The 14,538-nt window shown below is 42.3% G+C and overlaps 1 protein-coding gene across 1 annotated transcript in view; it reads left to right on the forward strand.

The window, feature by feature from the left end:
- SHMT2 (serine hydroxymethyltransferase 2) overlaps positions 1-14,538 on the forward strand; it is a 140,253-nt gene that overhangs the window by 65,927 nt on the left and 59,788 nt on the right. The window contains exon 6 of the mRNA XM_069758545.1: positions 12,901-13,023. Coding sequence (XP_069614646.1) covers positions 12,901-13,023 — 123 coding nt within the window. The remainder of the gene's footprint in view (positions 1-12,900; positions 13,024-14,538) is intronic.

The raw sequence follows: 14,538 nt of genomic DNA on the forward strand, positions 1-14,538 counted from the left end.
CAGGTACAGTCCCTGCCAAATAAAGCTGTGAAATACACAATCCTAAAACGATCACGTGGAAGGCTGTCGAGTGGGGAAATTAGAAGGAATGCTTACCGGGGGAGCTGTGCGGTATAATTAACATCTTTATCTACCAAAAGCGTGGAAGCCTTAGGTATTGGGTAAAAATGCTGTAATGTGCTGGGGTAGTTATTCCTTAAAGCAGATCTGGCACCAACGCTCCTAATAAAATGCATTCATTATTAACTAGATCTCTTGTATCTGATGAGGCTGGTGTACTTACTTTAACATGTGTATGCATGGCTATACAATCCTCTTTAAAGATAGACAAACCTTATTTTCATAAAATGCACATCTTAATATGCGCAGTATGCAGCCATTTTGACCTGGATTTTCAAAGTATTTTCATTGGCCTCATCAGGTCGAATAGATCCATTTAATATTTTGGGAAGTATATATTGTGCACTCTTGTGTCAGATCTGCTTTTTAAGGGAACTTTTCACCAGGTTTTCCCAGTATAAACGTGTATTATTATTATTACAACTAGTCCCTATTCACTTCAATGAGCTGAGCTTGATGTAAGTGACCTACCCATAAACAAATATACAGTAGGGAAAATATGTATTTAATACACTGCCGATTTTGCAAGTTTTCCCACCTAGAAGGAATGTAGTAATTTTTATCGCAGGTACGCTTCAACTGTGAGAGACAATGTGATTTTCTGGATTTTTTTAAAATCATTTTTACATAATTAAATTGAATCTTATTGCATGAAATAAGTATTTGACACAGTAGGAAAACAGAACCTAATATTTGGTACAGGAACCTTTTGTTTGCAATTAGGGGTCAGACTTTTTCTATAGTTTTTGACCAAGTTTACACACACTGCAGCAGAGATTTCGGCCCAGTCCTCCATACAAATCTTCTCCAGATCTTTCAGGTTTCGGGGCTGTCACTGGGCAACATTGAGTTTCAGCTCCTTCTAAAGATTGTCTATTGGGTGCAGGTCTGGAGACTGGGTAGGCCACACCAGAACCTTAAAATGCTTCTTACGGAGCCACACTTTAGTTGTCCTGGCTGTGTCTTTCAGGTCATTGTGCTGGAAGACCCAGCCACGACCCATCTTCAACTCTCTACTGAGGGAAGGAGGTTGTTGGCCAAAATCTCACAATACTTGACCCCATCCATCCTCCCTTCAATATTGTGCAGTCGTCCTGGTCCCTTTGCAGAAAAATACCCCCAAAGTATGATGTTTTCCCCACCACGCTTCACGATTGAGTAAGTGTGCTTGGGGTTGTACTCCTCTTTCTTTTTACTCCAAACATGACGAGTGGAGTTGATACCAAAAAGTTCTATTTTGGTCCATCTGACCACATGACCTTCTCCCATGCCTCTGGATCATTCAGATCAGATGGTCATTGGAGAACTTCAAACAAGCCTGGTCATGTACTTGCGTGAGCAAGGGTGTACCCTACAGGATTATAATCCATGATTGCATAGTGTGTTACTCACGGTAATGTTTGAGACTATGGTTCCAGGTCTCTTCAGGTCATTGACCAGGTCATTGACCAGGTCCTCCCGTGTACTGTAGTTGTGGGCAGATTCCTGACTTTTCTCAGATTCAGCCTGACCCCAAGAGATGAGATCGTGCATGGAGCCCCAGAACGAGAAAGATTGACAGTCATCTTGTTTTTCTTCCATTTTCTAATAATTTGTGCCAAGAGTTGTTACTTTATTACCAAGCTGCTTGCCTATTGTCCTGTAGCCCATCCCAGCATTGTGCAGGTCTACAATTTTGTCCCTGGTGTCCTTAGACAGCTCTATGGTCTTGGCCATGGTGGAGAGGTTAAGTGTGTGGACAGGTCTGTCTTTTATACAGGTAACGAGTTCAAACAGGTGCAATTCATACAGGTAATGAGTGCAGAGTAGGAGGGCTTCTTAGGGTATGTGCACACGCTGCGGATCCGCAGCAGTTTCCCATGAGTTTACATTACAATGTAAACCTATGGGAAACAAAGAACGCTGTGCACATGCTGCGAAAAAAAAAAACGTGCAGAAACGCAGCAGTTTACATTCCGCAGCATGTCACTTCTTTCTGCGGATTCCGCAGCGGTTTTACAACTGCTCCTATAGAAAACCGCAGTTGTAAAACCACAGTGAAATCCCCCCCCAAAAAAAACGTGGTAAATCCGCGATACATCTGCAGCAAAAACGCAGCGTTTTTGCCCTGCTGATTTTTCAAATCCGCAGTGGACCATTCTACGTGTGCACATAGCCTTAAAGAAAAAATAACAGGTCTGGGAGAGCCAGAATTCATGCTAGTTTGTAGGTGACCACATATTTATTTCATGCAGCCAAATGCAATTTAATTATTTAAAAATCATACAATGTGATTTTTGGGATTTTCTTTTCTTTTCTTTAAGATTCTGTCTTTGACAGTTGAAGTCTATGTACGATAAAAAATTACAGACCTCTCCATTGTTTGTAGATGGGAAAGCTTGCAAAATCGGCATATTTATTCTCCCCACTGTTGTGCTTGCTATGCTGCAGACTCAGATGTCACTCAAGTTGTATACTAGTCATAAATATAAACCGTATATGTTTTTTATCTGTTTTACCTATTAATGGGCACATCAACTTGTAACTAATTCACTATAGATTTCCTATAAGAAAAAATGCACAGCAGCAAAATACCCACAAAATTGTGCAGATTTTGTTGTGGGAATGCTGCTTTCTCTGCTGAAGGCGCTATCTTTAATCTCCACCCGCAAGCTGTCACTTGTCACATTAGCCTTCCATGCGCTAAACACACAGATTTCCTGCTCTTGGGTATCACACAGACTGGAGCAATAGAGGCATGGAGGAAATTCTACTGCACTACTCAGCAGTGTAACTGTGAAACCTGCACACGGATAAAATGGCTAGAACCTGCACAACTAGTTCCTGCATAGACTACAATAAGCAGTGTAACATGACATCACACTGTGCTGGCAGTCTGTCTTGCTTTGACCTAGATTAGTGTTTCCCAAACTCCAGTCCTCACGGACCCCACGGGTCATGTTTTCAGGATTTCCATAGTGTTGCACAGGTGAGACAATTCCTGATGCCTTGATGATACTTCCACTACTTGTGCAATACTAATGAAATCCTGAAAACATGACCCGTGGGGTCCGGGAGGGCTGGAGTTTGGGAAACACTGACCTAGACAAAAGTTGACTTTGTTTTAATGTATATAGCATGAATGAGGAGTTCACGGGTGAGGCGAGGGAACTGATTTTTATTATGGCACTAGCACTGCTTGTAAATGAAGTGGATGTATTACACTCCTAAGCGGCGCCTCATTCTAGATGCCCTTGAAAGAGGTCTGTCTGGACCAAAATGTGGATTTTTTTGAATATCTGGATAGTAATCTTGGATCTTATACGTTCTTCAGATGAAATATTTGATTATTTTTCGCCCCCATGTGATCTCTTTGATGTATTAGGTGTTTACTTGCAGTAGTTTTCTTCTTTTTGAAATATTTACTCAATACGGATTTGATGAAGCCTTCTGCAGACCACCAACATAGTACAGAGTGTGGCACTTCTCTATGAGGGATCTGACTATGACATAACTGATCCATAAAATCTGCCATAGTCCCCCTATAAATGATGACTGTGTGAATAGAACCGAGACTAGAGATGATGTGTGTATATACAGTGGATGAGTCAATGTCACAACTGTAAGTGTGATATTAGAAATAAGCGATTTCTTTCCATTATGTTGGAATCAATGTAACATCTAAAAGAACATTTTTATCTATAGAGATACAAATATCTACAAAAGCCACATATATTATGTAATATGTACACATTACAATACAGCGAGGAAATGGAACTTTTTTCCCAAACCCTTGTGTTTCCTTTCTGGTTATTCAATGAAGCCTCTTAATTGAGTACAATATATTATGATTGCAAAGGTATTAGTAATTATGTGGGTTCGGATTTCATCCATTGAATGCATCATAGCCATTTATATTCACATTTACATCTTTTGTCAGCGGTACAATTGATTTCTTACCTTGTGGGCAGCACTTTCTGTAGATCACGCTTGCTCATTTTTGGTGATAAGTTTATTGGAAACAGTATTTTTAAGATTCCCTTTTGAGTAACTACTTTTTTTAAAATAATGTTGCCACATAAGGCTCTTAGGTTCCCTGTATATGGCAAAAGTATTATTGTGCTCTTTGCACCAGCAGTGTCGGTGTGCTACTAAAACTTGGGTTACATCCATAGATCAGTTACCATTTAGTAGGAAGCCATATGATTGACAGTTATATCTTTGATACACTTTATCCCTTTAAATACATTCCTGTAAACCAGCAATGGCTCCCTGGGTAAAGGATATGCAACTAAGCCTTTTACAACAAGGATGTGGTCTCTCTAGTGATCTGAAATGGTCACTCTATAAGTTTATGTCAATTAGTGATGAGCAGACTGTCTAATAGGCAATCGCGCATGTGTTCAGGCTGTCTAACAGCTGAAAACATGCAGCCGCAGGGACTCGAACATATTATCCGAGCACACCCGAGATACTCTGATAACACCTGAGATACTCTGATAACACGTTAACTGAGGTTCCCTCATTAATGTGGACCCTATCTCCTATAGATGGACTTAAGAGCTCCAACTTCCTCTTGGAAAAGGCTAATTTGTACATGCCTTTCTTGGGGAGCATTAGCACATAATTTAGAGTACTCAAGCGGAAAAAAACTCCATCTTCAGACAGTTGTTTTGGGGTTCTTGACCCTCAGCAGTGCTGAGTAGGATACTGGTTGGCTGGCTTAGATGACTTTGAGGTCTTCAGAGTAAAGTCTCTCTTTGAGGAGACTGCCAAGCTGGCGTAAAGAGTCTTGTCTGTTTTGACTGATTATCTAAGTCATATTGTATGGCCTTATTATAGGACTGACCTTGACTAGAGTAGTTACCTCCAATAAGAGGCACTAGAGAGCTTTTCTTGGAAGAGGCTGAATTGTATAGGAAAATGTAGGCAATGTCTTGAGGTTTTCGTATACTTTATGCACTTTCCGTGTAATTAGAATAGCCAGGCCAGAAGGCAAAGCTGGTTCTTTGCCTAATAAAGTGGTCTGCTGAACTCGACTACACGTGTGGCGTTTATGGATTTTGAGGGGTTGTCTCCTACTAGACAACCACTGCTTACTCAATTCATGACCCCGTGGAAATAATCAGTGTCGCCATTCCTGTGTCGTCAGTCCTGCTGTTCCTAGCAGGGCTGTGGAGTCGGAGTCATGGAGCAGGAGTCAGTCAGAGCCCATTTTGGTGGAGTCGGTGTCATGGAAATTGAGAAGTCTGAGGTTTGGCTTACCAGCTCCACAGCCCTGGATCCCAGCAGGTGACATAATATTGTTGTCATAGGACTGCTGCAACCAGTCACCAACCGCCGATCAGCTGCAGCTCATCAATATGCCATCAGAGCAGAAGTCTGCTCTAGCAAAATAGTAAAGTCTGCAGCCTATCCAAAGCTGCTGATTGGCTGCATCAGTCACGTGACGCAACAATATCGCGTCACCCCCTGACAAGTTCAGCACCGCCTTTGCTGGAATGACGCTGCAGGAGGCGAGTATGCATGGCTTTTATGCTCTATGGGACCCTGAGTTGGTTAGGCTTTTGTCGAGGAGTGGATAACCCCTTCAACAGAGAAATTGGAAGCAAAGCTTTGTAATGTTTAGGAACTGTCTGTCTCCTATTCACAATGGATTTGGTTCTACGTAATCTACGAAGTGTAAAAGCCTCTTACACTAATGTCATCTGAACCCACTGATATTGATGGGTTCGGCCCACAATCTAATGTGAATGGAAGCCAGCTGACCATCGGCAGAGACGTGGATCGGGCATATGCAGTTGTGGACTGACGGTCGCTTTCTTCTCAGAGATAAGCCGCCTGCAGACAGGAGCGCTCAGCCAAATTAGTGTTGATGTGGATGGGGGAGATGATGGCTGTAGGATCAACGAAGTGTTGTTTGATCGACAGCCATCAAATGTGTATGGCCAGCATAAGTATTTTCAGTGCTATGATGGTATCCGTCATTGTTTGTTGTTGTACATGATGATGTTATTGGTGCTTGTCTGTCGTCAGCACCTCGATTGCTAGCAAATGTTTGTATTTGTGTTCTTTATTTTATGCATTTTTCTCTTAAATCCATTAGCTAGCACTGAAAAATATCAGTGAACGACACAAATGTACCTTTAGGTGTTAGGGTATGGGGCCACAATCCGGAATGGCTGCGGTTTTGACACTGCGTATTTATGCCGCAGTGGCCAGAAATCCCATGACCGCGGGCACTGACATGTGTCGCCTCTTTCAGGAACGCAGCATGGCAATTTCTTTGGTGGAGACGCTGGTCTCCGCTACAGACGTTTCATCAATACAGTGTATGGGATGCGGTAAATCCGCACGGTTCAGTGAACACGTGCGGATTTACCGGTGTTCAATAAAACGCATTGAAAGGATGCTACTTCCAGATGGTGGGCACATAGTCTTAAGATGATTTCTGGAGCTGTGATTATATCTGTGTGTGAGGTGATTTTGTGTTACTTGGCTGCATAGGTGAACAGCTGCTGGGAAACATAAAATTACTATTCGCACAGACGAATTAAAATGAAGGGGTGGGAATATTTATGCTCGATCCTTTATTGATCCATTAAGGAGTTGACTTGTAAAAACTAGCACTTATGCAATTTGACGCTCATTAAAATTTACAGCAGCCGTTGAGATATGAACACTTTACCTTTTTTAATTTGTTTAATGCTCGTTGTTTAGGAGATCGACCACTGCTGCTGTCTAGCTTGTAAGAACTACACTGAAGTTGCTTGGAATTAGGCAGTAATATCATGCCCCCAGCGATCCTGGGCAGCTTCAAAAGAGTGCTTACAAGCTCAGTAGAAAAGAGCTTGTAAGCGCTGCACACATTCTGCTTCTCTGAGCAGCGGTCGGTCTCCAAGGCAATGAGCTGTAAACAAAATAATATCTCAAGAATGGCTGAAAATTTTAATAAGTAGTAAATTGCATAATTTCTTGTATTTGTTAGCACTATCCGACAGTATCAATTTATAAAGATAAGAATTACCTTTTAAGATCTGTGAAAGTTAGAGAATGAGCCTTGCAAGCAACACTTTGGTATATTATAAATGCTTTAGATGCTAGTACCCTTATACGTCTCCTTAAGAAATGCAATATTTTCAGCCTTGTAGAAAAAGATATGCAAAAAAAGGCCCCATACAAAGGCTATGTGGCATTGAAGAAGAAAAAAACGTAAAGTGCAATACAAAAACCTATAGAATGATAGTCTGAGAATTTACAGAATATAAAGAATACACAAGTGGTAGAACACATACAAAATAAGGCTAAGGCCACGTTCATGTGATGGCTCCATTAATCAAATGGGCGGCCCTCCTAGCTCTTCGCCATCTAATGGTTAGGAAACGCTTGGAAACCTTTATTTTTTTTAAATTTTTTTTACATACTAGAAAAAAAATGCCACACTGATGGAAACTTGGAGACACAAACCAAATAAACGAATGAAAAGCGAATAAAAGGTACTGATCAGAATTTGATGTAAAAAAAATAAAAATAAAAAAATTTGGTGTGTGAAACCGCATTTTTCACATAAGCGACCTCAATTTTTTTTTTTTTTGCAAAGCGTGATGAGGAAAGCAGGTCAAGTGATCTGTAATGGGAAGTGCTATAAGGGGACAGGTTGACACTCCTGAAACGCATGTTGTTTAACCCCTTTACCCCCAAGGGTGGTTTGCACGTCAATGACCAGGCCAATTTTTACAATTCTGACCACTGTCCCTTTATGAGGTTATAACTCTGGAACGCTTCAACGGATCCTGGTGATTCTGACATTGTTTTCTCGTGACATATTGTACTTCATGATAGTGGTAAAATTTCTTTGATAGTACCTGCGTTTATTTGTGAAAAAAACGGAAATTTGGTGAAAATTTTGCAATTTTCAAACTTTGAATTTTTATGCAATTAAATCACAGAGATATGTCACACACAATACTTAATAAGTAACATTTCCCACATGTCTACTTTACATCAGCACAATTTTGGAACCAAAATTTTTTTTTGTTAGGGAGTTATAAGGGTTAAAAGTTGACCAGCAATTTCTCATTTCTACAACACCATTTTTTTTTTTAGGGACCACATCTCATTTGAAGTCATTTTGAGGGGTCTATATGATAGAAAATAACCAAGTGTGACACCATTCTAAAAACTGCACCCCTCAAGGTGCTCAAAACCACATTCAAGAAGTTTATTAACCCTTCAGGTGTTTCATAGGAATTTTGGGAATGTTTAAATAAAAATGAACATTTAACTTTTTTTCACAAAAAATTTACTTCAGCTCCAATTTGTTTTATTTTACCAAGGGTAACAGGAGAAAATGGACCCCAAAAGTTGTTGTACAATTTGTCCTGAGTACGCCGATACCCCATATGTGGGGGTAAACCACTGTTTGAAGGAGGGCAATTTGACTTTTCAATGCAAAATTGACAGGAATTGAGATGGGACACCATGTTGCGTTTGGAGAGCCACTGATGTGCCTAAACATTGAAACCCCCCACAAGTGACACCATTTTGGAAAGTAGACCCCTAAGGAACTTATCTAGAGGTGTGGTGAGCACTTTGACCCACCAAGTGCTTCACAGAAGTTTATAATGCAGAACCGTAAAAATAAAAAATCATATTTTTTCTCAAAAATTCTTTTTGCCCCCAATTTTTTATTTTCCGAAGGGTAAGAGAAGAAATTGGACCCCATAAGTTGTTGTCCAATTTGTCCTGAGTACGCTGATAGCCCATATGTGGGGGGGGGGGACCACCGTTTGGGCGCATGGGAGGGCTCGGAAGGGAAGGAGCGCCATTTGGAATGCAGACTTAGATGGAATGGTCTGCAGGCGTCACATTGCGTTTGCAGAGCCCCTAATGTACCTAAACAGTAGAAACCCCCCACAAGTGACACCATTTTGGAAAGTAGCCCCCCTAAGGAACTCATCTAGATGTGTTGTGACAGCTTTGAACCCCCAAGTATTTCACTACAGTTTATAACGCAGAGCCGTGAAAATAAAAAATCTTTTTGTTTTCCCACGAAAATTATTTTTTAGCCCCCAGTTTTGTATTTTCCCAAGGGTAACAGGAGAAATTGGACCCCAAAAGTTGTTGTCCTATTTGTCCTGAGTACGCTGATACTCCGTATGTTGGGGTAAACCCCTGTTTGAGCACACGGGAGAGCTCGAAAGGGAAGGAGCACTGTTTTACTTTTTCAACGCAGAATTGGCTGGAATTGAGATCGGACACCATGTCGTTTTTGGAGAGCCCCTGATGTGCCTAAACAGTGGAAACCCCCCAATTATAACTGAAACCCTAATCCAAACACACCCCTAATCCCAACAGTAACCCTAACCACACCCCTAACCCTGACACACCCCTAACCCTAATCCCAACCCTATTCCCAACTGTAAATGTAATCTAAACCCTAACCCTAACTTTAGCCCCAACCCTAACCCTAAATGTAGCCCCAACCCTAGCCCCAACCCTAGCCCCAACCCTAGCCCCAACCCTAGCCCCAACCCTAGCCCCAACCCTAGCCCCAACCCTAGCCCCAACCCTAGCCCCAACCCTAGCCCCAACCCTAGCCCTAGCCCTAACCCTAGCCCTAACTCTAGCCCTAACCCTAGCCCTAACCCTAGCCCTATCCCTAGCCTTAATCCTAGCCCTAACCCTAGCCCTAACCCTAATGGGAAAATGGAAATAAATACATATTTTTTTTATTTTTCCCTAACTAAGGGGGTGATGAAGGGGGGTTTGATTTACTTTTATAGCGAGTTTTTTAGCGGATTTTTATGATTGGCAGCCGTCACACACTGAAAGACGCTTTTTATTGCAAAAAATATTTTTTGCGTTACCACATTTTGAGAGCTATAATTTTTCCATATTTTGGTCCAGAGTCATGTGAGGTCTTGTTTTTTGCGGGACTAGTTGACGTTTTTATTGGTAACATTTTCGGGCACGTGACATTTTTTGATCGCTTTTTATTCCGATTTTTGTGAGGAAGAATGACCAAAAACCAGCTATTCATGAATTTCTTTTGGGGGAGGCGTTTATACCGTTCCGCGTTTGGTAAAATTGATAAAGCAGTTTTATTCTTCGGGTCAGTACGATTACATCGACACCTCATTTATATCATTTTTTTATGTTTTGGCGCTTTTATACGATAAAAACTATTTTACAGAAAAAATAATTATTTTTGCATCGCTTTATTCTCAGGACTATAACCTTTTTATTTTTTTGCTGATGATGCTGTATGGCGGTTCATTTTTTGCGGGACAAGATGACGTTTTCAGCGGTACCATGGTTATTTATATCTGTCTTTTTGATCGCGTGTTATTCCACTTTTTGTTCGGCGGTATGATAATAAAGCGTTGTTTTTTGCCTCGTTTTTTTTTTTTTCTTACGTTGTTTACTGAAGGGGTTAACTAGTGGGCCAGTTTTATAGGTCGTGTCGTTACGGACGCGGCGATACTAAATATGTGCACTTTTATTGTTTTTTTTTATTATTATTTAGATGAAGAAATGTATTTATGGGAATAATATATATATTTTTTTTCATTATTTAGGAATATTTTTTTTTTATTTTTTTTTTACACATTTGGAAATTTTTTTTTTTACTTTTTTATTTTGTCCCATGGGGGGACATCACAGATCAGTGATCTGACAGTTTTCACAGCACTCTCAGATCACTGATCTGACATGCAGCGCTGCAGCCTTCACAGTGCCTGCTCTGAGCAGGCGCTGTGAAGCCACCTCCCTCCCTGCAGGACCCGGATCCGCGGCCATCTTGAATCCGGGCCTGCAGCAGGGAGGGAGGTAAGACCCTCGCAGCAACGCGATCACATTGCGTTGCTGCGGGGAACTCAGGGAAGCCCGCAGGGAGCCCCCTCCCTGCGCGGTGCTTCCCTGCACCGCCGGCACATCGCGATCATCTTTGATCGCGGTGTGCCGGGGGTTAATGTGCCGGGGGCGGTCCGTGACCGCCCTGACACATAGTGCCGGATGTCAGCTGCAATAAGCAGCTGACACCCGGCCGCGATCGGCGGCGCTCCCCCCGTGAGTGCTGCCGATCACATATGACGTACTATCCCGTCCAAGGTCAGATAGGCCCAGGGCACCTCGACGGGATAGTACGTCTAAGGTCACAGAGGGGTTAAAGAATATCTGTCAGCAACTTTTTGCTATTTAAGCCACGTTCACCCGGGCAGTATTTGGTCAGTATTTTACTTCAGTATTCATAATACTATATAATAAAAAGTATAATAGAAACATGTCACCACTTCTGGATTTATCACCCACTCCTGATTTTGGCTTACAGATACTGAGGTAAAATATTGACCAAATACTGAATATGTGAATGTGGCCTTAATCTGAGGTAGGGGCTGAGACGCTGACTTAAGTGATGTCACTTATTAGGCTATGTGCTGTTGCTTCAACATACGGTAAGTATTTTTTCTGAGCAGGAGTTTATCACGACATGACTACAGTTCCTGTGCATTCTGGTCCAGCTCCACCTCCAATGGTATGTCTGCCCCAGGGGTGTGGTCGGGGGCAGCTTTTGAGCTCTGCTGCAACTGGAACTCTTGTTTTGATTGTGTTTCAATCAGGGTCTCTCTTCCTATATTATTCTGCTCTCAGATGAGGTAGCAAAAACCTGCTGACAGATTCCCTTTTAAGAGTGTGTGTACGTGTGTTTAGGAGCATGAAGGGATAATCCTATCGTTATGGGGCTTGTTTTTTTTTTTTTTTGTTTTTTTTTTAATTCTAGCTTTGCGTCGGCCTGGGAAATGTGAGCCATTATTACTTGTGACATTGCCCTTCAAAACAAGTGTATCTGTATTGTCTGACAGTAAATTATACCAATTTTGTTCCACAATGTCATTCACAACTCCTTCCTGATATTGTGTGAGACTTGCAGCTTTCCAGCCAAAATTTTCAGTCATTTTTCACTGCTTGATTTGTGCCTTCATAAATAGTAAACTTTTTTTTCTTGGTCGTGGTTGACATAACTCACCTGTCCTTGATTGGGTTCATTAGCCCCTCTGACTTTCTCCAGACTACCAAATAATCTGTAACAGTAATTCCATCCTGGGGCGAACATGCCACCGGGGCAACCTGTGTAGCCACAGAGCGGCCCCCAGAACATGTGGAATTGTGCATAATGGCGAGTTATTGGACTGCTAAGGGCTCATGTATTGTTCTTGCACAGGGGCCCTCTTCTGTCTCCGTCCAACCTTGATTGCATCCATTTGCTTAGCCATCTCACTGGCCCTGTCCAGGCCTGATTGTATTCCATGGGTTGTGATGACTGAGCTGGTCCCGAGAATGACACCTTTGGCTACGTTCACATTAGCGCTGTGCGGCGCAGCGTCGGGCGCAGCCGCGGCGACGCATGCGTCATGTGCCCCTATATTTAACATGGGGGGCGCATGGACATGCGTTGTCTTGCGTTTTGTGACGCATGCGTCATTTTGGCGCAACTGTCAGGGCGCAGAGGACGCTGCATGATGCAGTTTTTTTCTGCGCCAAAAATCCTGCAAAAAATGAACGCATGCGTCACAAAACGCTGCGTTGTGCATGCGTTTTGCATGCGTTGTGTCGCCGACGCTGCGCCGCACAACGCAAATGTGAACATAGCCTTTCTAATATTTGTCCGTGATGTCACCAATATTAGTAGTGGCCAACACTGTTTTCGTAAACTTACTCTGTACAGTAGTTGGCTGGAGAACCTATATCATGAGCAAGAGTGATGTCTATCTGCATTTACATTTGGATTTTCTCTCCAAGCCAGCCACTGGGTTGATTGACTATGACCAACTGGAGGTGACAGCCAGACTCTTCCGCCCAAAACTCATCATCGCTGGGACTAGCGCCTATGCAAGACTGATTGATTATGCCCGGATGAGGAAGGTACGTTTTATATATCAGGGCTTCAATTGCTTATGTTGGGGTACATATATATAACACCTAGACTGTTTTCTCTAAATGTACTATGGCTTTGATGTGTGAGACCGCCAATATGTTCCTCTAGATGATGACAGGCCCACCAGAAGCCTTTGATCATCTTCATTTCAGCACTCTTCTCACATGTGGCTCTACTGTTCCTCCTGTACGGGTTTTTATGTACATGACCTTTCCAATATCTCTGTTCCAACATTTTATTAAAGTTTGTTGCTGTGGAAATTAATATCCTGAAACAAAAAAAACAAACATGAGATATATATCAATCAGGCCAACTCTATAGCAAAATAAGTTTTCGGCTGGGTTCAGATGATAATCTGTTTGAGGATAATCCATATTTATCAAGAGGTATCCGGCTACAACACTTTTTTAATAAATGTGATGAGGTGGTCTGGATGTTTCATCATGGCATACGATATGCATCGGTAAAAGACAACGCGATTAGACTGTAAGAACAAACAACTCATAGAATATAACTCTTTGACCTGTTTGGTCGATCCAGAGATACTACTCCGTGTAAGCCCATGAGTATAAGAATGAGCCTCTCGTAGACTTATATTGGGAGCTTCCAGTAAGTCAGAAGCTGCTGTCACAAGATGGCGGCGTGGGACCAGATCAGAGGAGCGCAGGCAAGAGCTGAAGATGGCGCCTGTTAAGTTTATTGCTAGAGGCAGGGAACTTGCATAATCAATACCACTTCAGCGCTGAAATAAAAAAGTGCTGGAGTGGTGCTCTAAAGGAACACTTAAGAATTAATACAGCCATATTTGTGGAAATTCTGCAGAGAACAAGAGGTTTATCTCCTGTTCATTAATTCCATCTATGTTTGGTGGCCAGCTGAAGTGCTACTCCTTTACTTAAGGGAGTAGGTGTTTGAGTCACAGTTGTGAGGCTTCTGCTGCAGCCACTTGTCTTACAGCCACATGACACTAAGGGTATGTGCACACAATGATTTTTTCAGGTGGGTATTTTTTGAGCCTGCATAACCCAAAGTGTCCTCCTGAAAAATTGCCAGGTTTAACTTGAAACATTCATTTCAGTCACAAATGCAATGACTATCATCTTTATAGGTCATTTGTCATCAGTTAATTGGATCTGCTATCTGACATCTGCTAGTCTGGATGGTGGGGTAATGACATATGCTAGTCTGGATGGTGGGGTAATGACATCTGCCAGCCTGGATGGTGGGGTAATGACATCTGCTAGTCTGGATGGTGGGGTAATGACATCTGCCAGCCTGGATGGTGGGGTAATGACATCTGCCAGCCTGGATGGTGGGGTAATGACATCTGCTAGCCTGGATGGTGGGGTAATGACATCTGCTAGTCTGGATGGTGGGGTAATGACATCTACTAGCCTGGATGGTGGGGTAATGACATCTACTAGTCTGGATGGTGGGGTAATGACATCTGCCAGCCTGGATGGTGGGGTAATGACATATGCTAGTCTGGATGGTGGGGTAAT

Source organism: Ranitomeya imitator, chromosome 3 (assembly GCF_032444005.1).
Source record: "Ranitomeya imitator isolate aRanImi1 chromosome 3, aRanImi1.pri, whole genome shotgun sequence".
Lineage (NCBI taxonomy): Eukaryota > Metazoa > Chordata > Amphibia > Anura > Dendrobatidae > Ranitomeya > Ranitomeya imitator.